The sequence below is a fragment of the Corythoichthys intestinalis genome, chromosome 15, assembly GCF_030265065.1.
Source record: "Corythoichthys intestinalis isolate RoL2023-P3 chromosome 15, ASM3026506v1, whole genome shotgun sequence".
Classification (NCBI taxonomy): Eukaryota; Metazoa; Chordata; class Actinopteri; order Syngnathiformes; family Syngnathidae; genus Corythoichthys; species Corythoichthys intestinalis.
In genome coordinates, this window is record NC_080409.1 from 31596447 (window position 1) to 31620909 (window position 24463).

Consider the following 24463-nt stretch of genomic DNA (forward strand, 5'->3'; position numbering starts at 1 on the left):
TATCAATTTGAGCTCAGTAGTCATTGCTGGATAAAACACCAAGTAGCACTGGTCCCTAATGTGCTCCAATACAGCCTGTATCATACATTTATTTTGAACACTGCAAAAACTCAAAATCCTATCAGGACTTATAGTTTAGACTTAAAACTTAACTAGAACTTAAAAATGGCTTGACACAAATAGAAATTCAATGGAAACACGTGGGAAAAAATCCAAACTTTTAAGTGATGTGTGTTATCAAGCGTAACAGCATTTTTAGGTATATAGATCTTTTTTTTTTTTTTTTTTTTTTTTTAAATATATATAAAGTTTTTTTTGAGTGAAAGCAGTGAATTAGTCTTTTTTTTTTCATTCTAGTTACATCTGAGATGCAATTGTTGGCTGTTTTCAACAATATACATCGAAAATAAAGACATTGATTGACTGAAAATGGTTCAAGATTAGATGAAATGTCTTGTTTTCTCGTGTATATTTATAATTGCTCTTCACCTAAAAATATATTTGTTTTATCCGATTCCTTGATTAATCGATAGAATTTTCAGTCGATTACTCGATTACTAAAATATTCGATAACTGCAGCCCTAATTGAAATACACCGCAAGGTGTCAAGGGCGAGTTTTGAATTAATTAGAGATCTAGCCAAGTTTTTCTAGTGCGTTTTGCCCCTCGACTGACGCCGTAGTTTCCGGGTTCATTGTACCTTACCTTCATTTGAGTGTTGACTTCACAACGTACAAGACCTCTGATAGTTTGTATATTGTGACTAAATATTGCCATCTAGTGTATTTGTTGAGCTAAACGAAATGTTTGAATAGAGTTTGACCAAAGTCTAAGTTTTATATGTATTTTGCATAGCTATTTTGATTGGGAATGCCAGTTCTCTTTGCATTTTTGTGAACATTATTTTTTTTGAGAGATAAGAGTATTATTTTTGTTGTGCTTTCAGTAAATGATACTGTAGCGACTTAACTGTTCCACCCAAATGCATGATTGGAAGTTGGGCAACCATGACTGTCGGTGGTGGCTGCAAATGGTATATGTTCTGCATTGTGTTAAATGAAGCGTGTTAAGAAAAAGATTATCTCCTGTCATTCTTCCCCACGGTGCCAAAACGGCGCCTTTGTAGTCTGTTTGCGGCAATGCATTAGTGGGTTATTCTGCGCATGCGTAAAATGCGTTAAATATTTTAACGTGATTAATTTTAAAAAATTAATTACCGCCCGTTAACGCGATAAATTTGACAGCCCTAATTTAAATGACTATTAATTAACTTGTATTAGTCATTTTAAACAACAATTGTAATTTTCGAATATCAAATACGAACGAGAGCATGTTATATTCTCTGGAACTACTTGAATTTATACTGGATTTTTTATGTGCTAGGATTAGTGAGTGCTAATGTGAGCAATTACGCTTCATGGTAATGAAGAAGTATTTACAATATCAAAGTAATGAAGGAAAACATTATGGTTAATCACAGGTATATCATTTATTTTTGATCAGTATAGAATTTAACTTGCTGTTTGTAAAGTAAAATCTCTTAAAGGGACAGACACCATCTTTATTGAGTGCAGCAATTGCTGTGACATCAGTTATACCCATGCAAATTCTGATTGATGTTGAGTATGAATGACTTCACAAGGAAGTTCGGGCAATCTGGGTTACCCACATTTGATTGGCTAAAATAGTACCAGCATTAATAAAATGGCTCCCTGCACTACGGACAGCCTCGTCCTGGAAATGTTGGCTTTAATGACATTCTGTGTTTTTTATATATTAAACAAGATTTTTTTCTGTATGTTGGCTGTCCCTTCAAGGTCAAATGCACACTGCGACAGGAAGTCAACATATCTGGATATCCCAATCGTCATCCAGGCTAAGTTCCAAGTTGCCGATGCTTATGTGTCGTCGTTCCAGGTGGTACTCGAATTCCACTGAGATGCTCTCCTCCCTCCCCCCTGGGTAAACTTTCACCTCTGCCGGCGTGCCTTGCATTCCCAAGATGTGCACCGAGCGCACCGCTATGCCGCACTTGTAGATCCCTGCTTCGCAGGTAGCTCTGCCAGGCGACAGTGTTGCGGTGTCACGGCGTTCTGAGTCACGTGACATGACAAGAAGGCAGTAGAACTTACCGGCACTGCAGGCGTCCCTCCAGCATGCAGAAGGAGCGCAGGCAGAATTCCTTCTTGTCACGGTACGAGAAGGTGTGGCCGTCGTCCATGTACACCTCACCTTTGGCGGCACCCTGGATTGGTCGAAAGAGAGGAGGGTAAATAGCTTTAAGTTATCTAGTGGGATCTCCTTGGTGGGGTCTTGTTCCTCTCACTTGAGCGTCCAAAGCCACTGTGAGGGCAAGTGGAGTCTTTTGAAGATCGGCTGTACAAGTCCCAACCGCTATGGCACGGCACACCATTGTACCGCCTCGCTGGAACACCGGAATCTGATGAGGGAGGGCATAAATGTAAGATATTTACCATTTAAAACCGTCAAAATGGATTGGACATCTATCAGTGCCATAGGCATTAAAATATGATCATTCAATGTCATCCATCCCAGTTCAAGTGGATCTGAGATAGAAGTGCGTTCAGACTGCAATTATTTAAAGGGTTGATTTAAAGTATGTATGACACCACATAGCATGTTGATTTCATATTTCACACGGCGTTTTATGCTCCTGAATGAAATGGATCGCTTGGATGTGAGTGGAAGCGATCGTTTTATATATTCAATTTTTGAATCCCGCACCATGAAAATGAGTGACTTCCGGCTTCAGTCTCAGGTTTAGGACGAATGCGAATGTGACGTCACCCGGATCAGCATCTCACAATACAACATTTCTTTTATAGTATGCAGATGGACTGCGGATTCAGGTGATTTTGCGGATTAATTTGTTTATTTTTCACATTACGTCAGCCAAATGGCTGCAGAAAATTGTTGCCGCACCAGGGAGAGGCGTGTGAGTGTTTTTGGGTTTCAAAAGGTTCCCGTTCACTGATATTGGCCAAAACAAGCCCTACTACTACTGGAGCCATTGGACTTACGAGGAAGTGAGTAAACATCGTATTTTGTATTATGTCAAATACTGGGATCATGGCACACGTTTTAATATAGAGGTGGCTTGCATTTTGTGGTTGATTTTCCACCGAAAATGCCACTCGACCGATGACCGGCAGCTTGTTGCACACCCCCCTCAACCAGGAGAGCGCTATACTCGGCTTATTGTCCTCTTAGTGTGCCTGGTGTTTTGTCAAATTTTCAACCCCATCAGAAATTGCAACTTTGTGTTAAAAATGGCCGCGAATGCAGCGATTACAAAGTAAATACTACAAACTTTCTTTAAATAAAGGACTACTTACTTATGTTTGATCATGGACGAACATGTAGAAAAGTTCTCCTCAGACACATCCTGCCATGTTAGCGGCATAACAACTGCACGCCAGTCTCTGTTTACATCTTCTCCGAGTAGTAAAGCATTATTTTATGCCATATTCGTGTTGACCACGTGGCAGGTACGCGCTGCTCAGACGTCGGCCGGTTTGTCCGGCGGTACTATCCAGCTGCTTCCCGGGCGAGCTCTCCTGTCTGTAGCAGGGGAACGAGCTGTAACTTGCTCGCTGCCGGGCGGGTTACCGATCGGCGCAGACTATCAACAACCCCGTCGCCGTGTGAGATGATCTGGGCTAGTTTTGTGTGATTTTTCGCTTTGCAAAGCGAAAATAAGACTTTGAGACGTCACTCGGTTCGGGTTAGCATGTCGGCTAGCTGTCACGCCTCTTGGTTTGTTTACATTCTCCGAAGCTGGGGCAGGGAAATGACAAAAGCCTGACTAACTAAGGTGGCATAAAATATCGTTCCGGAGGTGCGACAGTAAAGGTGAAGTCGACAGTTTTGACCATTATGTAGTAATTTTGCCATGTCGTACTAAATAAATGCATTTTCATTTTTCATATTCTATTTAGCACAAGACTGTTATTTGTCATGACCATACCATTTATTTAGGAATTGGGGGAAAATACTTCAATAAAAACAATATCCTGTAAAAATATTGGAGTAGAGAGACTGAAACAATGACATTTTTCGGCTCTCTTCGTTGCATTTTCCTCGTTCTGAATAATTCCCCCTCAATGGGTTGAATTGTAAATCAGATGAAACCATGACCCAGCCGACATCATCCTCCAGCTGGGGACGCTAGAGCACTATAATGACAGGCATGGGCTAAACGGCAGATTAAACGACAAATTTTCCGTCATCTGCGCTTTGCCAAATTGTTGTATATAGTCGAATCGTCTCAAAATACAGTATGATTGTAATTCACATAATAATGCTATTTAAGACTTTTTTTCCCTGTGGTATGCACTTTAATGTTAGTAACACAATAAATGAAGGTATTTGGTTTTACCGAGTGCTTCTTAAAAATATGTTCAGAAAATTGAAAAATAGCAGATAAGTGCTGGTTGTGACAGGTCTTTGAATTCCGGGTGCACTCAACCGGCCAGACTCATACTAGAAAAAGACCAAGACTTTTGGAAGTCGAAACTGAAACACAACCTTTAAGATATGGTCTTGATACCTTCCTTCAATTATACAAGATTAGTTGTTCGGTTGGTTAATCTGTATATTTCTCCAGGGAAGCATCAAAAGCAGGCCAACATCCAACAAAATATTTACCGTGTCCAAGGTTACCGGAAGACTCTTAGTCACGCCTCCTTGGTGAACGTCTGTCGATTTGACGTCATACCAAAGCTGAAATACCAGAACCAAAACTGAAATGCAACAACTGAGAACTCTTGAATCAATATTGACACTACCTGCTCCGCTCCGGGAAAGAGGACTTCAAGCTCGGTTACACCAGATTCTGTGACGGGACACGCCATGAGCGCTTCTCCTGGATTCCACATTAACATGAATTGAAGGAATTAATGAAGCGTTTGAGTTGGGTAAGAAAGTGCAAAATGTGTCATCACCCAGCATGTACTGGTGTTCCATGCTGAAGATGATCTTCTCATGAGGAAACTCCATCCACAAAGGCCTGAACATACAATCCAGTTCTGTAGGTAGCGATCTAGTGTTTTCAGTCATGTGTCATTGAGCAGCAGAACTAACCTGAGCACAGGCAAGCCACTGGTGTGAGCCCGGTAGAAGAGCGTGTACCAGTACGGTAGCAAGCGATACCTGAAAACACAGAAGCTGTTTTTTAGTTGATTTCTAATGAGGTGGATGGAAAAATGTAAAGGGTCTCAAATACCGTACCTCTCTTGAATGACACTTCGGATGGCTTTGGTCACCTCCTCCTCGAAAAGCCAGGGCTCCCGCCGCTTAGTGTTCATCGACGAGTGACCTCGGAAGAATGGTTGCAGGCATGCTGCTTGATACCAGCGCACCAGCAACTCAGGACTTGGCTCGGGAATGAAACCTCCAATGTCAGCTGTTAGGCAAAAGAACAATGAATTGTCCATTGACAATCTTCCCAATTACTAAAATGACCAAACTGCAGTAATGACTTCCTCGACTTACCTCCGCAAAACGAGATGCCTGCTACGCACATGGACAGACACATTGGGATGGAGATCCGCAGATACTCCCAAGTGGAGAGATTGTCGCCCGTCCAAACTGCGCCTGCGTGATAAAGGTTTACTTTTGGAACAGAATACATGATTTATTTTTGAAAACATACCGAGTCTCTGGGTCCCGGCAAAGAAGGCGCGGGACAGGACAAAAGGTCTCTCGGAACCTCCAGAGCGGGTCATTAAGCCGTCCACTGCTGCCATATGCTAGGAGAGATAAATTGAGCACACACAAAAAAAAAAAGGAAAAAAATGCTTCCAAAGTTAACACAAACGTCCTAGACAGATAATTTTTGTGTTGGAGCAGAAAAACTAATATTGGAGTGTTTTCTTACAACCTCGGGCATCATTACGTTTAATTTTTTTGCTCAAACAAGTCTGTGGAGTCAATGTTTGTTAGAATAATAATCCAATATGTAGTATCGTTCTGTTTTCCTCTCACCAGTGTTGACAGTAACGCGTTACTGAGTAACACGTTACTGTAATCTGATTATTTTCTTCAGTAACAAGTAATCTAACGTTCTAGACAGATAATTTTTTTGTTGGAGCAGAAAAACTAATATTGGAGTGTTTTCTTACGACGTCGGGCATCATTAAGTTTAATTTTTTTGCTCAAACAAGTCTGTGGAGTCAATGTTTGCTAGAATAATAATCCTACTATGTAGTATCATTCTGTTTTCCTCTCACCAGTGTTGTCAGTAACGTGTTGTCAGTAACGCGTTACTTAGATTACTCGTTACTCTTCAGTAACGAGTAATCTAACGCGTTCATTTTTCCAAGCCAGTAATCCGATTAAAGTTAGTTTCCCTAGTGCCTGTGCGTTACTATTATGTTTTTGCCTCATAATGTATGTAGAATGAAGAATACTGTAGTCATGTACGAAGAGCATTTCTCATCTGGGGAAAAAAAAAAACGGGTCACGTGTATTACGATGCTGTTTGAGGCTGTCTGCCACGGCGGTCAACAACATAGCGTTCTGACGAGGCAGCGAGGCTAACAGTGAAAGGCAGGATATATACCGTAAATTAGGTTTGTTCCGATCATGTTTTTTTGCTCCCGATCCGATCCCGATCGTTTTAGTTTGAGTATCTGCCGATCCCGATATTTCCCGATTCGATTGCTTTTTTTTTGCTCCCGATTCAATTCCAATCATTCCCGATAATTTTTCCCAATCATATACATTTTGGCAATGCATTAAGAAAAAAATGAATAAAACTCGGACGAATATATACTGTACATTCAACATACAGTACATAAGTACTGTATTTGTTTATTATGACAATAAATCCTCAAGATGGCATTTACATTATTAACATTCTTTCTGTGAGAGGGATCCACGGATAGAAAGACTTGTGACTTTGTATATTGTGACTAAATATTGTCGTCTAGTGTATTTGTTGAGCTTTCAGTAAATGATACTGTAGTCATGCCCAAATGCATGATGGGAAGTGGAACCATTACTGTTCGTAGTGCTACCAATTGATATATCTTCTCTGCGTAGGCAAATAACATAAGGTGTTAAGACAAAGATCAATTGCTACCTTGCTTCCCAACATTGCTTCCCATGATCTTTCTAATCATAGGGAGAGAGATTGTAAGGTTTTAGCCAATTAAAAATGGCTCCAAAGGCTGCCAAAATTCACTCTACTCAATTTATGCTGCCTTTTATCTCTCTATATAGGTAATACGGCGCCATTACAGATTGAGCGCGACAATGCGTGAGTGGGTCGAGCAGCGCATGCATTAATTGTGTTAAATATTTTAACGTGATACATTTATTAAAAAATTAATTATCGCCGTTATTAGGATAAATTTGATAACCCTACCTTAAGCCAAAATAAAGACTCTAATTAAAAAAAATATATATATATATTAAAAAAAGGCATAGCCGATATTTTTTTGCTGATTCCGATACTTTGAAAATGACGTGATCGGACCTCTCTAGTCAGCAGTACAGCTACCAGCATATGAAGTAACTTACACACTAAATGCTGCTCCTCATTTACCCACTAAAAGGCAGCAGCACTCTAAGCAACATTATCCCGTGTGACCCTTTACTCTCAATTTTCTAAAATGGCGACAATCAACAAAAATGACCAATGACTGCGACGGCCGATGCTTCAATGATAGATGGAAATTTCTTCACTAAAATACACAACAACTGTGTCTGCCTCATTTGCAAAGAGACAGTCGCTGTTTTTAAAGAGTTCAATGTGAGGCGATATTACGTAGTGAGAAATTTGAACTTGAAGCTAATTTAATTTTACAGCAGCAGTATTTCGCAAGAGCCTGAGCGTCGAAAGAGAACGCCACAAAGGCTAGATGCAAGATTGTTGAAATTATTAATTAAAAAAATAATAAAGCAAATGTGACACACAGAATGGCTTACTAAAATTTGCTTAAATATATTGTTCTCCATAAAGGACGTCAGCCAAGGTCGGCCCCCCACATTTTTACCACACCAAATCTGGCCCCCTTTGCAAAAAGTTTGGACACCCCTGTTCTAGACAGATCATTTTTGTGTTGGAGCAGAAAAACAAATATCGGCGTGTTTTCTTACAACCTCGAGCATCATTACGTTTAATTTTTTTGCTCAAACAAGTCTGTGGAGTCAATGTTTGTTAGAATAATAATCCTACTATCTAGTATCATTCTGCTTTCCTCTCACCTGGTGAAAGCCATACAGGTTGTGCAACTCTCGGTGTTCCCAGCCCCCAAATTGCACCGTGTCTTTAGGCAACGACAACTCTGGCCCGGAGAACACGGTGGGTTCGTTCATGTCCAGCCACACGTGCAATGATGGTGTTGAGCCCTGCAATGAGAACTGCATCATAAAAGAATTTCCAAAAGGAATTTCTAAGTTAAACCATCTTTACCAGGAACTAGGTCTGTCAAACGATTAAAATTTTTAATCGAGTTAATTACAGCTTAAAAATTAATTAATCGTAATTAATCGCAATTCAAACCACCTATAAAATATGCCATATTTTTCTGTAAGGTATTGTTGGAATGGATAGATAAGACACAAGATGGATATATACATTCAACATACGGTACATAAGTACTGTATTTGTTTAGTATAAAAATAAATCAACAAGATGGCATTAACATTATTAACATTCTGTTAAAGCGATCCATGGATAGAAAGACTCGTAGTTCTTAAAAGATAAACGTTAGTACAACTTATAGAAATTTTATATTAAAACCCCGCTTAATGTTTTCATTTGAATAAAATTTGTAATATTTTCAATCAAAAAATAAACTAGTAGCCCGCCATTGTTGATGTCAATAATTACACAATGTTCATGGGTGCTGAAGCCCATAAAATCAGTCGCACCCAAGTGCCAGTAGAGGGGGACAAAACTCCAAAAAACACAAGTAACAAGGGGACATTGCACTGTGCTGTAATTTTAATCTGAGCGGGGCATGTGCGTTAATTGCGTCAAATATTTTAACGTGATGAATTTAAAAAATTAATTACCGCCCGTTAACGCGATTATTTTGACAGCCCTACCAGGAACCTAATTTTGGATTAATTGCCCCAATCAAACGCTTTGATTTGACGTGAGACTCGACGTGGTCAACAGAAATTACCACGTTGAATTCTTGTAACAACTTATAAGAAGTTCAAAACAACAACTTCAACACATTTTCACACCAACCTTGTATCGATCTAGGGCAAAGCACTTGGCGTACCAAGCCCGTGTCTGCGGGTTGCTGAAGTCTGGGTAATGTGAATTGCCTGGCCAGCAATTGCCCTGGTATATCTGCCCCTCCCTGTCCATGATAAAATGTGCTCCGTCTCGCCCCTCTTGGTACAGCGACCAATCAGGATCGACCATGATAGTGGGATCAATGATAACCACCAACTGAAATGAAAATACAACAGGACAAAAGGGTACAGACAAAAGGACAAAACATCATTAAGGAATGTGACTTAAGACACTGTGCTCTATTTTAATAGCGCATTCAGAAATGCTTCCGTATTTGAGAATTTCAGACTAAAACAAACCAAAATTGGAATACAGGACTATGACTAGAGATTTAGGTCTGAAGACTAGGATTCAGGGCAAAGGGCTGAGAAGAATGTGCGCCACACGTTTTTCTGCCATTTAAAATGAATGGAAAATTTGGTCGTTCATAGCCGTCAATGGCATAGCCTGATTTGGATGCCAGTTGAATGTCGATGCGTAGTAATGGTAAGTGTATGGGCAAAAATAACAGGCACACATGTTTTTCTGTCATTTAATATGAATGGAAAATTTGGACGTGCATGGTTGTCAGTGGCATGGACGTGCATGGCCTGCAAGCATGCCATATACCCCACTCCCCCCCCAAAAAAAATCCCACATACAAAAAAACAACAACAACTACAAAAAAAAACAACTGCAACATACCAAAATTCATTTTGCCACATGCCAAAAAAAAAATGCCACGTGGCAAAATCAATTTGTTACACGGTAGAAGAAATGCCACATGCCAAAATCCGTTTTGCCACATACAGTATCAAACAAAAATGCCACATGCCAAAATACATTTTGCCACATTGCAACATTGCAAAAAAAAAAAAAAAAATGCCACATCGCAAAATCCATTTTGCCACACGGCAAAAGGAAAGCCACATGCCAAAATTCTTTTTTTCCACATATTAAAAAAAATGCCACTTGCCAAAACACATGCCAAAATACATCTTGCCACATGGCAAAAAAACGCCACATGCCAAAATACATTTTGCCACATACCCAAAAAAATGCCAGATGTCAAAAAAATGCCACATGCCAAACTACATTTTGCCACATGCCAAAAAAAATACCACATGTGGTATTTTTTTTTGCCATGTGGCAGGCCGTATGGCAAAATGCCATACGGCAAAAGAAATGCCACATGCCAAAATTCGTTTTGCCACATATTAAAAAAAATGCCACATGGCAAAAAAAAATACCACATGCCAAAATAACTTTTGCCACATACCCCAAAAAATGCCACATGTAAAAAAAAATGCCACATGCCAAAATACATTTTGACACGTTGCAAAAAGAATGCCACATGGCAAAAAAAAAAAAAAAAAAAAAAAAAAAAAAAAAAAGCCACATGGCAAAATCTTTTTTGCGGCGTACCAAATATCACTTTTCGTTCTTGGCCCTGCTGACTTTCTATGAAAGACTGAGTACTAGGACGACAGACTTAGGTCTAATGTTCAATCAGGATGAAGGAATCAATGAGAACCATCAAATGCGACAAGGACAGAATTATTAAAAAAAAGACCAAGGACCTTCCTGTTCTTCTTCTCTAGGTAGCACTGTAGTTTGGCTGGGTCAGGAAACAGCTTCGGGTCCCAGGTAAAGAAGCGCTTCTCATCCGTGTGTTCGATGTCCAGCCACATGACGTCATATGGAACATGGTGGCGGTCGAACCCGGCGTCCACCTCTGCCACCTCCTCTTGGCTGTCCTTGTCCCAGCGCGAATGGTGGTAGCCCAAGGTGAACAGAGGAGGTAGGGTCTGGTACCCTAGAGAGGAAAATACGGCTGTGTTCAAGACCATTGACTGAGTCTTTGAATGAATGATTCCAATCACAGTGGTTGCGTTGCAGCAATGATGGTGTCACCCATGTACCAGTCAGCTCGGCATACTGGCGGTACATCTGCGCCGGACTCGGGCCCAGCAGAACCATGCAGTCTATCACCCCGCTCTCGGACAGCCAGTGAACGTCTGTGTGGGGTAGCGGTCCGTCTTCTTCCTGGAAGACATTGAGAAAATAAAAGACTTAGCCAATAAAACATGACAAAAAGTACTAAGACTAACACATGACTAGGATTTAGGCGTTAGGACAAAAGACTACAATTACCATACCTCAGTGGCGCCACCAGAGGGTGGCCAGGGGTGGCCATGGCCACCCCTATAAATTGGTTGGCCACCCCACTGGCCACCCCGCTTGCCAGTATATCGTTAGATTGTTGTAGCATCAGTTATGCATTTCATCCCAAATGAATGCATTTATTTTGTTTTGTTAAATGTAGGGCTGTCAAATTCATCGCGTTAACGGGCAGTAATTAATTTTAAAAAAATTAATCATGTGAAAATATTTATCGCAATTAATGCATTCGCAGTACGACTCATTCACGCATGTGAAAATATTTATCAAAATTAACGCATTCGCAGTACGACTCATTCACGTATTGCCGCAAACAGCCTACAATGGCGCCGTTGTACTTCTATACAGAGATAAGAGGCAGTGTCAAGTGAGTGGAGTAGATAAAAGCATTCATTGGGGCCGTGCTTTTAATTGGCAAAAGCTCTGATCTCTCCCACAGCAACTATAAACATTGTGGGAAGCGAAGTGGGGAAGAATGACAGGAGTTGATTGTTTTCTTAACACCCTGTAGTGTATCCAATACAGAGAAGATATAGCATTTGCAGCCACCACACACAGTCATGGTTGCACCGCTTCCCATCATGCATTTGGGCAGAACAGTTAAGTCGCTACAGTATTATTTACTGAAAGCTCAACAAATACACTAGATGGCAATATTTAGTCACAATATACAAACTCACATTTATCCTTTAAGAATTACAAGTCTTTCTATCCGTGGATCCCTTTCACAGAAAGAATGTTAATAATGCTAATGTCATCTTGTGGGTTTATTGTTATGATAAACAAATACAGTACTTATGTACCGTATGTTGAATGTATATATCCGCCTTGTGTCTTATCTTTCCATTCCAACAATAATTTACAGAAAAATATGGCATATTTTAGAGATGGTTTGAATTGCGATTAATTACGATTAATTCATGTGTAAGCTGTGATTAACTCGATTAAAAATTTTAATCGTTTGACACCCCTAGTTAAATGTACACCTTATGCCTAATATATATGTAACACAACAAAACTGAATTGTTGTGGAACTCAAAATGTTGACTGGACAGTTACGGACTATGCACAGTAAATCATTAGTAACATCAAATATTACACGATACACCAAAGTATATCAGTAGCCATGTCCTTAAGTCTTTCTGATAGTTTTCCCCTGACCTTTTTACTGCAATAATATAATGAAAACCTGAAATTATGGCTTTAGTTTTGGCCACCCCAAGATTTTAAGTGGCCCCATCTGGCCACCCCTATGAAAAATTTCTGGAGGCGCCACTGCCATACCTGGCTGTAGTTGACGTGTACAAAGGAGTCTGAGGCGTTTAGCCAAAAGACCCCGAGAGTTCGGTCCTGCTTGTGGGCCACCAGTAGAGGGACGCTGCCGTATATGCTCAGATGGCTGTGGATTTCATAAGCGAACACATCCAGGTTGTATAGTCGGTAAGGTTCGTCATCTCTGGGGGAGACACCAAGGCATGAACATTGTAAGGTAGTTGCAGTTTACTATGTCATTCAAAGGACTGCTTCAAGGTCCCTCTTGAAAAATGTTACCATTGTTGCATAAATAATACATTTACATTCGATGTACAACTTCACCGTTTCAAGATTTGTTAACACACATGCTCTTCAAAATCTTTTAGCAGACCCAGGTCAAATCTCACCCAGAACAGCATCAGAGTACTGTACTCCAACAAACAACATTTCTGAATAGTATTGTGTATTTTATGTCTAGGCAAAGTTATGAATTTTCAGTTTTTAGGATTTCTGGCTGACTCGGACCTGGTGTCTGCCAGACGGAGACTGTCGGAGTGTTCTGGGATGCCGAACACATCATGGAATCCGTGGAGACGCAAATCAGCGCCAATGCTAGTGGGTCCTATTAGGTAGAACACAAAACAGTAGACGTTGCAGGAAGAAATAAACTAATTTACAGACTTTTGCAATGTGCTGCAATTAACTCATTGGGTGCCATTGACGGTCAAAGACATCCAATCCATTTGGGCTGAGATTCCCAGCTCAAATGGATAAGATTTTGATCTAGTGACAAGTATGTTTAAAGGGAACCTCGGACTCAAAGACTTGTCGGCTCTAATAAGCCACAATTGTTCTTCTTTACTAAAATATATTATTATAAACACATATATTATTGCCATTGTTTTAAAACCTATAATATTTAGTACATGTTTTGACCTACGGAGGGCACCATGTTTTATGCGCGCAATGGACGCTCGGGGTGATAATGTAGTTTTTCACTCTCATTGGACGAACACTACTGGGTTACTGCAATTCCATTTATGCGGCGAGATGTCCAACACATGTGCACATCGGTTAAAAGCGGCGAGTACTTACTAACTGTGTTTTAATTAAGTCTTTTATTACCTTTTCATTGCTTCAAAATACTTTTCGCATGTGTTTCCCTCTCATACTTTTAAGCATTGTGTTTTCTTGTGGTAGCTTTCAAAGAGATTGTTGATCTGTTGACCACATTAGTCACGTAGCATATTTAAACCACCCTTATTTGATATTACTGCGTTTAAGTATTTTCTTAAGTGAATCTTTAGTATGTTCTGTCTGTATGCATCTAAACAAAACAAGCTGAAAGCGCACGGTAGTATTTTGGGTCTTAAATTAGCTTCTTGTAGATGTTTCGCAGGTGTAGTTCATTTTGGCAGGACACCGCAATTGTCATACTCTTGTGTCGTCTCATCCCGTCTTTCCAGTTCATTTTGCTTTTGCTACTCATTTTGTGAAATATCAACAGTACTTTAATGCTCATTAATGTTCCTCTCGGGTTCAAATTGAAAGGGTTGAATACTAGATGACATGTTTACATCGCTAGAGTCATACTCTGGAAGCCTGGCAGTGTAACCATGGGACGTCAGCAACAATGGCAACCTACTAGTTAAACTAATTTTACAAACTGCATAAAAAATGAAAACCTCAAGAAGGATTTTCATATCAAATTATCTTAACTAATAATGTAACCTTTTAAGAACAACAAGTCTTTCTATCCGTGGATTACTTTAAATTCATAGCGGAAGGATGAAAAGAGCCACATGCAGCTCTAGAGCCGCAGCTTTCTGGCCCCATATTGGACATTTATCATTGTCTATAATCTGTCAAACTGGTTCATTCATAAATATGTTGATGTTTTTAATGACATCACTATAGTATAACATCATTTGTGCTAAATAAACCCCAACCGTTCGCTTTGATGTCCACAAAGTCCCTGAAGGTCTCTCTCCACAAGTTGTCCTTGTCGATTTGAGAGACAAAGGAGATGAAAATCATGAAAAAAATGAAAAAAGATTAGAATTCGGAGTGCCGTGTCTTCCTCTGACCTCACTTGTGTCCGCCTCAGCCCTACGAAAAGCACACCCAAGACAAACCTGTCTGTTAGCATCCTTGTAAATACATTTTACGTACTGTGGATTTCCTGTCAGGCAAACAAGAAGCTCACTCTTGGGAACGTTCCCGCAGGGTCTCGAACCACAGTTTGCTCTGCGCGTTGAACGTCATCACTGTTTGGTCATCGCACTGGATCTCCAGGCGGAAAGGTAACCGCCACACGTGGCACCTGTAGAGCCCTGAGGTCCAAGAGAGCGTCACTGAGTCAGCCTGCCGCTCTTCCAGTCTCACCCTGAGGTCAAAGATGTGCATATTAACAGAAGAAAACAAATGTTATGTTTGTTGGTTTGCAAACTATTAGAATATGGATGAATTATCTCACATTTCACACTTTGGCTCCTGGGTTAGCACATCCGGCACCCTGTAGCGAGGTTTGATGGGCTTCAGTTCATCAATGACTATCCTCACCGTGTTGTTTTTGCAGGGTGACACGCTCACATACAGCATGCTCTGTGGGGGGAAAAAAACAAACTAAAATTATTTTTAGTCCATGTCCAGGTGAAATTTTAACAGTGCTGACACACCCTGAATGTAATCCTTGCGCAAATAGATGAGTTTTTGCACCAATGCACACGGTACAGATGCATTATTAAGTTAAAATGTTTTTAATGGATGCTCCATTTTTTATTCAATTGTTCATGTTTGGCCTTTTCATTGATGCTGGACTTAATACCTGTTTGTTTGGTTCAAGCAACTCGAAGCGTGCTCCTTTCTCAGTGAGGATGAGTGTATCTAAAAGGGCTTGGTACTGCATTTTGGGACCCTGTGTCTGCCGCCTTTGGAAAAAACAAATAAATATATTAGGAGTGCGCGATATCCATTTTTTGAAACCGATATCGATAACTTCCTGCTCCTCAAGGCCGATACCGATACGATAACCAATAATATATATATATAATTTTTCAATGTATATTCACCTGAGTTTTTGATCACCTGTAGGTCAAAAATACTAGTGGTTGATTCAGCTTAGATTTGCCTTTGACCGAACCAGAATTTTCATGATGACATGAACATTATTATAATGAAAAAAACAAAGACAGTAACAAAACTTTGCATACTGGAAAAACAGAAGTGGAAACAAACGCACAAATCCCAATCCGACACCGTGCCAAAAATACTATTAATAGGGCCAATAATATATTATGTTATCGGATTTATTGGGATGACGTCATAATTCCTATTATCGGACCGATAATTATCGGACCGATAATTATCGTGCATCTCTAGAATATATTTATAAATGAGAGATAGCACTCGATTAAAAATAATTGATTAGAGGCTTAGGTTTTAATTAATCTTGATTTTTTTCATATGGCGGAAAACACAGACAAGGCTGGAAAAGCAGTTTCTGCTCTTTCACCACTCTTCAAAATAAACTGCTGTATTTTAAGCCAAAAGAACTGTTGTGTTCCATAGAACAATGTGTCTATATGCTGCCATAGCAGATTCATGGCGCTTGAAGCCCCCGAACTATTTTTAATTTGTCCCTTTTACCCTGGAAACCCCCATTTACAGAGGTCGCGCAACCGCTTTTGTTTCAACCCAGCCATAAAAAGAAAGTAAGTAATCTTATTTATAATTCGAAATATCTGTCATTTTTAGCTTAGAATCATTAGTTGGTGTCTAATATTTCGTTTTTAAAAAAAAAGACTTTAAAAAATTATTCACTCACATATTTTAAACTTCTAAACAAATTACGTCACGATGAAAAAAATGGCATCTGTAAAAAGTCACGGATATCTACCCCATAACTATCGATTAATTGTATTTTTTTGTTACTGTCGCATTTTCCCCAATATGTTACATGATAAATAATCGATCCAGACAAAGAAAAATTGAAAAAAAACCTTTAAAAGGGTAAATATATGAAAAAAAAAACATCTCGATCATTCCTTGATGTCTGCGATTTCTGCGACGCAACCCTTGTTATATTACCACGTTTCACCCATAAAATCCCCCCAAAATCTGGCTGTGGCCATTCACATCTGTGTTTTGACTCTTGATGATACATGCTACATGGAGTTTTTGGATCGAAACGAGGTAAGTACGCGATGATATCTCGTTAAAATCATGGCATCTCTAATTCTGCTCTCGCGTGCTCTCGTCTCCAGTGAGGGTTTTGCTGTTAAAAAAAAAAAAAAAAATTTAAGAATGCCCTCCTCTTTTTTCTTCCACCAGAAAATATAGATTTTAAGCTTTCCAATGATGTGTCACACATGCATGTGGGCAATTTTGAAATTCGGTCAAATTGGGGGTCTCAGAGTGGAACTTCAAGTCACCTGAGTGTTTTCCGCCATATACCAATAGCTGTCCCAAAAAAATACATTTTCTCATTTGAATGGATTTTGGCAGATGACAGAATGAAATCATGGGCACAGGCATTGAATTTCAATATAAAACCACAGTTAAAAAAAAAAAAAAAAAAGAACTTGAAAATTCACATTCCTCTGGTCATTTGAATGACCTAAAAGTAGTTGTGAAATACTGTAGGTGCATCAGGAAATTGTATACTGACAAGTTCAGTGCCCTTATACCAGTGTTTTTCAACCTTTTCTGAGTCACGGCCCATTTTTGCATTGAAAAAAATCTTGCGGCACACCACAAACCAAAAATGTAACAAAATTACTTTCTGTACAGTATAGGCCTATTTAACTATAAAATAATTTCTCAGTATTTATACCTACTCAGCGTGAAACTTGAGCTTGTTTAGATGAACACAAAGCCGATTTCCTGGCAGGAATCTTCTTCAACAAATCTCAGTCTCTCTGTTTTTATACCAGTTAGGTTTGAAAAGCTCAGAATGATCAGACAGGGGGACTTTCGCAATGCCTTTAACCGCATCAGGGACGAGCATCTCGCTGACAATCGCTTTGCAGGCAGGTAGTATTAAGGTCTCTGCCACAGTGTGGGACTTTTGGATTTAGCAACAAGTTCAGCAACAAGGTAACTGGCTTTGAGGGCTTTCTCATTTACCTTATTACCATTTAAGCTTGCTTGGCACCATGGCGCTGTTGGATAGCGCTCAAGAACTGCTCGGATTTCTAGCCATCAGCCACATTGCTGTCCTCAACAATGTTGGAATAAAACACAGGGGGAGGATTGACAGTCGTCACATATAGGTAACAAACAGAACATAGAGTTAGAGTAAATGGTTGTCTCTCTGAAAGGCGGGTCTCTTCTGCTGGCTACCCTCAGGGTTGTGTACTCTCACCTTTACTATATTTATCCTCTACACTAATTATTGTAGGAGTCAGTATAGCTATAGACACATCCTAAAATATGCTGATGATAGTCATTGTCAGTCTACTCCAGAAACATGAATCCCAGCATGGCCCTGTGGTCGACGAGTTTGTTAGTTGGTGTGATAGATCTTTTCTCCAACTTAACACCTCTAAAACTAAGGATATGTTGGTTAGATTTGAGGAAAAAACAATGTGTTCCTCCTCAACCCACTTGTATAAAAGGTAGCAGTATAGCGGTGGTGGATCAGTATAAATACTTGGGTTCTGTGATAGACAGTAAACTCAAATTGGATGCAAATACAGTCTTTCTGCAAAAAGGGCCAACAACGATTGTACTTCCTAAGGAAGCTTGATTCTTTTAATGTTGATAAGGCTATCTTGTCCTTGTTTTACAAATCTTTTATTTAATCGGTTCTTACTTTTGCTTTTATTGCCTGGTATGGAGGAATCAGCCTGAAGGAGAAAAATAACATTAACCATATTGTTAAGGTGGCTGGTAAGATAATAGGCTGTCCACAGCTCTCCTTAACAGATATTTAGGAGAGGCAGGTCATTAGGAAGGCAAAACACATACTGAACTGTGTACATCATCCCCTTCATTGCTCATTTGAGCAGTGGCGCCTCCAGAAATTTTTCATAGGGGTGGCCAGATGGGGCCACTTAAAATCTTGGGGTGGCCAAAACTAAAAGCCATAATTTCAGGTTTTCATTATATTGTCGCAGTAAAAAGGTCAGGGGAAAACTTAAGAAAGACTTAAGGACACGGCTACAGATATACTTTGGTGTATAGTGTAATATTTGATGTTACTAATGATTTAATGTGCCTAGTCCATTACTGTCCAGTCAACATTTTGGGTTCCACAACAATTCTGTTTTATTGTGTTATGTATATTTTAGGCATAAGGTGTACATTTAACTAGGGCTGTCAAATGATTAAAATTTTTAATCGAGTTAATCACAGCTTAAAAATTAATTAATCGTAATTAATCGCAATTCAAACCATCTCTAAAATATGCCATATTTTTCTGTAAATTATTGTTGGAATGGAAAGATAAGACAAGACAGATATATACATTCAACGTCCTGTACATAAGTACTGTATTTGTTTATTGCAACAATAAATCCACAAAATGGCATTAACTTTATTAACATTCTTTCTGTGAAAGGGATCCACGGTTAGAAAGACTTGTAATTCCTAAAGGATAAATGTGAGTTTGTATATTGTGACTAAATGTTGCCATCTAATGTATTTGTTGAACTTTCAGTAAATGATACTGTAGCGACTTAACTGTTCTGCCCAAATGCATAATGGGAAGTGGTGCAACCATGACTGTGTGTGGTGGCTGCAAATGCTATATCTTCTCTGAGTTGGGTACACTTCAGGGTGTTAAGAAAAAGATCAACTCCTATCATTTTTCCCCACGTCGCTTCCCACACTATTTATAGGTGCTGTGGGAGAGATGAAAAAGCTTTTGCCAATTAAAAACACGGCCCAAATGAATGCTTGTATCTACTCCACTCTGCCTCTTATCTCTGTATATAAGTAAAACGGCACCATTGTAGGCTGTTTGCTGCAATGCGTGAATGAGTCGTACAGCGAATGCGTTTATTGCGATAAATATTTTCACGTCATTAATTTTAAAAAATTAATCACCGCCCGTAACATAAATTTGACAGCCCTACATTTAACAAAACAAAATAAATGCATTCATTTGGGATGAAATGCATAACTGATGCTACAACAATCTAACGATATACTGGCAAGCGGGGTGGCCAGTGGGGTGGCTAACCAATTTATAGGCCACCCCTGGCCACCCCCTGGGGGCGCCACTGCATTTGAGGTCCTCCCTTCAGGGAGGAGATTCAGAGTCCTTTGTTTTAAATTAAATAGGACAAAGAACTCCTTCTTACCCGGTGCAATTCGGTTTCTAAATTTGCAAAATTCTTGCACTGAGATGCAAAACTGTCTATAGCATTTTAAATTGTTAGTCTGTGTTATTTTATTGTATGTGTATAAGTTGTTGTGTTATCTGTTATCTGTATGCTTACCTGCTGTAAGACAAGTTTCCCCTTCTTAAGGGACAATAAACTTAAACTGATATAATTGGAAAGGACACTTTAGTGTATATCAACACTTGATGAGTCTAATCAAATGATGTACAGTAGACGTGCTGGGGTCCACATTGTCGCAGACAGCAAGGTGGCTGATGGCTAGAAATCTGAGCAGTTCTTGAACGCGACACAAGCAATACCTCGGTCATCTGCCCACGACCGAGATCTTTCTACCTACTCCTTCCTTCCTACTGTATGTCTGCCTGACAATGTTAAAAAAAAAAAAAAAAAAAAAAATTGGATAATTTCTCACGGCACACCAGACGATATCTGGTTGAAAAACACTGCCTTATACAGTGCAGAGAGAGCGCAGAGAGATGACTGGATATACAGTACATACTATAAATACAGGGTGATTCAAAAAGAATGTGCGAAAATCATCAGGCATTTATTCATTTTAAAATCATTGAAATAGACTGAATTTTTAATTATTAATTAATTAAATCCATTAATTCAAATGAATTAATTAAAAATTTAATAAGTATTAAAATAAGAATTAAAAGTCTTTTTAACAAGTAAGTAATTTTAACAAATTAAAAGTTGTATCGGCTTGATGTTGTCTGTGCTGCTGCTGGTGGTCACATTAATCACTTGTAAAGCATGAAATACAAACTTGAAGTTGTATACAATGCTTTTATCCAGCAAGTTATTAATTAATTTATTTTTTCTAAATATAACGCAATGGTTCTGGCACATTCTTTTTGAATCACCCTGTACAATATTAATCTAAGTTAAGTAAAACAAAAAATTAAATTGTATTTTCAAAAAACATACACTGCACATTAGGGCTGCAGCAATCAATTATTTTAGTAGTCGATTAACTCGAACTAGTTAGTTCAAATAATCGAGTAATCGGATAAGGAACATAAAATATTAAAATACAGTACCTTAGCTGAGCCTCAAACGGTATTGAAAATAAACAAATAAATAAGAATCTAGGTACAACAAAACAACAATTGGCTAACTTACATAGTAAAAGTCCGCTAGCTTAAATGCTATAAAAATACTAAAGTTTTTTATTTATTTATTCATACAATGGTCTAAACGAATGGTTCACATAGGACACATATTGCTACAAAAATTGGCTAAATATACCTATAAACGAAATTACGAATGCATGAACAAAAACATTAGCTCAAACAAAAACTCATCTTATGTTGGTCTTAACAGGGAGCAAATGGATTCGGCCATGTGCATGAGGCAGACTACAAGGCAGTGTATCCACCCAAACCAATAAAACTAAAGGCAAACACTTTCAAAACAAACTATTACAACGCCACTTTAATTAAACGAATACTCGAAGCACTAAAATTTAATTCAAATATTTTTTTCTAATCGAACACTCGAGTTAATCGATTAATCGTTGCAGCACTGCTGCACATATTGTAAAAATATAGAAATGTATTTTCATTCAAAACAGTACAATGATATACAAACACACACAAAAAATATATCTAATAAAAGCTTCATGATGAAGTGACACACCTGTAAAAGGCAACCTGATGACTTTTCATAAATTTATCCTTGCCATCACCGCCAGGCACACCGCTGTGGAACAAAAACAACGTTTTTCTCTTTTTCTCTGCAGTGCTGAATATAATAATATGTAAAACGCTGGTTATAAATTTAAAGTTTAATTAATAGTTAGAGGATTAAATAATACCCGGGAATTGGCTGTTTCACGTCCATCGTGCCGAACACAGGAGGAGAAGGTGACACAGGTCCAAGTAAAACAGTCAGCTAAACGACGTCTGCCAAGATAGTATTTATATTTCAAATTCTAGCTCATGTGTCTTTTTATAGTGGGGAGTTTTGACAGCGTTAAGTCAACACCATCATAAAGACGTTTTTCTTAAAGCGAGAAAGTTCCGGTGTGAATTTAAAAATAAAAGCTTGATACTATTATTATTTAAATCACGTACACGTTTCGTTTTAGTTGTTGTTTTTCAACCCTTTCATGCACGGCAAACAACAAAGAAAGGATGCGCGTATTCTTTTAAATTCTTGAATATTTCAAATATTTGAGCAGTATTTTTCTAGAGGATGTTAAGAGCAGCCTGGTTACGTCGAAATTAATTTGCATTTACAAAATAAAGGACGCTGCCAGCGACTTGAACCCGAAAAGGTTTGCTTTGTTTTGTTTTGCGGAATGCGGAAGTATTTTTTCTCATCCAAACCTTATTTTAACACGTTTCAACGAGCACCTTGCGGTAAATGCAGCTTTCTTTGTCTCCCTCTAGCGACTGCACATTGTCATGTATTTCGCGCCAGTGGAAGCTCAAGTCCCAGCAAGCTTCGAACCCGAGAGGATATGGAGGTAGATTTGTGTCTTTATTATTCACCCCCCGCCCCCCCCCAAAAAACCTCGCTTAAATCAAAATCCGTATTTTCAAAAAAAAAAAAAAAAAAAAGTCACTTCAATCAAAAAAATGTGTTTGAATGCAAAAATTTATTTGAAACAACAACAAAAAAAGCATTTGAAAACAATTTTTCTTTGATTGAAAATATTTTGATTGAAGTCAAGTTTTTATTTATTTTTTTATTGAAACAACTTTTTTGATTGAAGTAATGTAGTTTTGCGTTTGGGGAACACATTTTGGCCAGGACATTTGTGTCTATTATTCAATCAGAAATTAAGTTGCTTCAAACAAAACAATTATTTTTAAAAGAAAAATCACTTCAATCAAAAGTAAAAACAAAATCAATCATAGAAAATAAAAGTTTTTGAATGCGAAAAAATATTTGAGACTCAGAAATTTGCATTTGAACTCTTAATTTTTCATTGAAACAGTTTTCTTTGATTGAAGCAATCATTTTTGTGTTTGGGCCATATTATGGGTAGGACATTTGTGTCTGAATCCAATCTCAGAAAAAGTTGCTTCAATTAAAAAAAAAAAAAAAACTATTTTCAATCAAAGAAAAAATCATTTGCAAAAATGAAATTGCCCTTCCCTAAATATATATATCTATATATATAATTTTTTTTTTTTTTTTTAATAACGAAGCTGGCGATTTCTTTGGTGATGTTACAATAATAATAATTGTCACCTCAACTTATAAAGACTGGCGAACAGAGGTCGTCGGAGGACCGTCAAGATTGTAGACATTCTACGGCCATATTGTTGAGTCAGTTCACGGATGCGCACGCCATGCTCATATTTTTCTATCATTTCCATCTTCATTTCAATGGTAAGCCTCACCTTTTTCCTTTTTTCACCACTTGCCCTAACATTCTTGGAACCCATGTTGATTTCTCTAACAAGAAAATCCGCAGTGCGTCCGGCTTGTGGGAAAACAAACTGTGGCGCTGTTGTAAGTCGTCGTATTTCGAGCCGGATGTAGAAACTAGTGGCGAGTCAAATTTTACGTCGGATGTTGAAGAGATCGTGTGTCGATCTACCACTCTATTTGTGTGTAGGCAAGGGCATAGGTTCGCATAGGGACGGTAGGGACAAAACACTACCAACTTTTCAGGATGTGGGGGGGGTTGCGTCCGTGGGTTGTTGTGTGCTTTTGTGTGTGTAGAACGTTTTTTTTTTTTTTTTTTTTTTAAATATTGTCACTTAAATAAACTTTGTGTTGATCTGATCACATGCTCTCCTCCGTTTTTCGCATGCGTGTAAAGAGTCCGTGGGTGTATGGACCGGATGAGAGACGTATGAATTGGGCATCGCGGTCCGCATGCAGGCGGTCTGCATCGGAGCAGAGCACAGCGCAGCGCACATAAAGTAAGTGGAATTTGGGGGTTACAATCGGCGAGAGCGGAAAACAACCCCAAAGCAGACAACAACAAGGAATGTGTTTAAAGGTTTATTAAGCACAGCAAAAACACACGACTGAGAAAAGGAGGGATCACAAAACGGTTCCGTGACAGCAGGTCGACAGGGATCACTAAAACTAACCCGAGGGTAAACCAAGGTAGTAGGCAATGAGCCAACACGGTAAAAAACAAGGGAGAGAATTCCAAAATGAGGACAGCATACGAACAAACCAAATCAGGGGCAAACCTAGCTAAATGCTATGAATGATGAGATTGAGAGTACAAAACATCCGATGACGACCAGCAAAGCAATGTCTTGGCAATCCTTATTTGGATCGCATGCGTTAAAATACACCCCTGATTAAATTGGATGCAGGTGCGCCCAGGGAACACCGCACACACTCTGTAATGAGAACACAGTCTGACCGTAGCCAAATGTGCTAACAACACATTTAATTGATCTTTATGAGAAAAACAGTTGCTCAGTTTTTAAGTTTCAATTTT

General features: G+C 38.8%; 1 protein-coding gene across 2 annotated transcripts; it reads right to left on the minus strand.

Annotated features, from left to right (window-relative positions):
- Window positions 1-1475: 1475 nt before the first annotated feature.
- On the minus strand, window positions 1476-22336 carry ganc (glucosidase, alpha; neutral C). Of its 2 annotated transcripts, XM_057860105.1 has the most exons (23): window positions 21863-22336; window positions 21685-21747; window positions 15519-15621; window positions 15168-15295; window positions 14898-15077; window positions 14779-14800; window positions 14641-14692; window positions 13217-13313; window positions 12722-12893; window positions 11179-11302; window positions 10837-11072; window positions 9227-9433; window positions 8233-8376; window positions 5675-5771; window positions 5515-5616; window positions 5251-5425; window positions 5104-5172; window positions 4965-5029; window positions 4809-4885; window positions 4669-4743; window positions 2327-2440; window positions 2133-2245; window positions 1476-2059 (listed from the first exon to the last, which is right to left on the minus strand). In XM_057860105.1, the coding sequence occupies exons 1-23, from the start codon at window positions 21886-21888 to the stop codon at window positions 1843-1845; spliced, it is 2658 nt and encodes an 885-aa protein (XP_057716088.1). In that variant the 5' UTR covers window positions 21889-22336; the 3' UTR covers window positions 1476-1842. The 2 variants fall into 2 exon arrangements, with proteins under 2 accessions (XP_057716088.1, XP_057716090.1); XM_057860107.1 differs by lacking the exons at window positions 1476-2059; window positions 2133-2245 and having other exon boundaries at window positions 2326-2440; window positions 4669-4763.
- Window positions 22337-24463: the final 2127 nt, after the last annotated feature.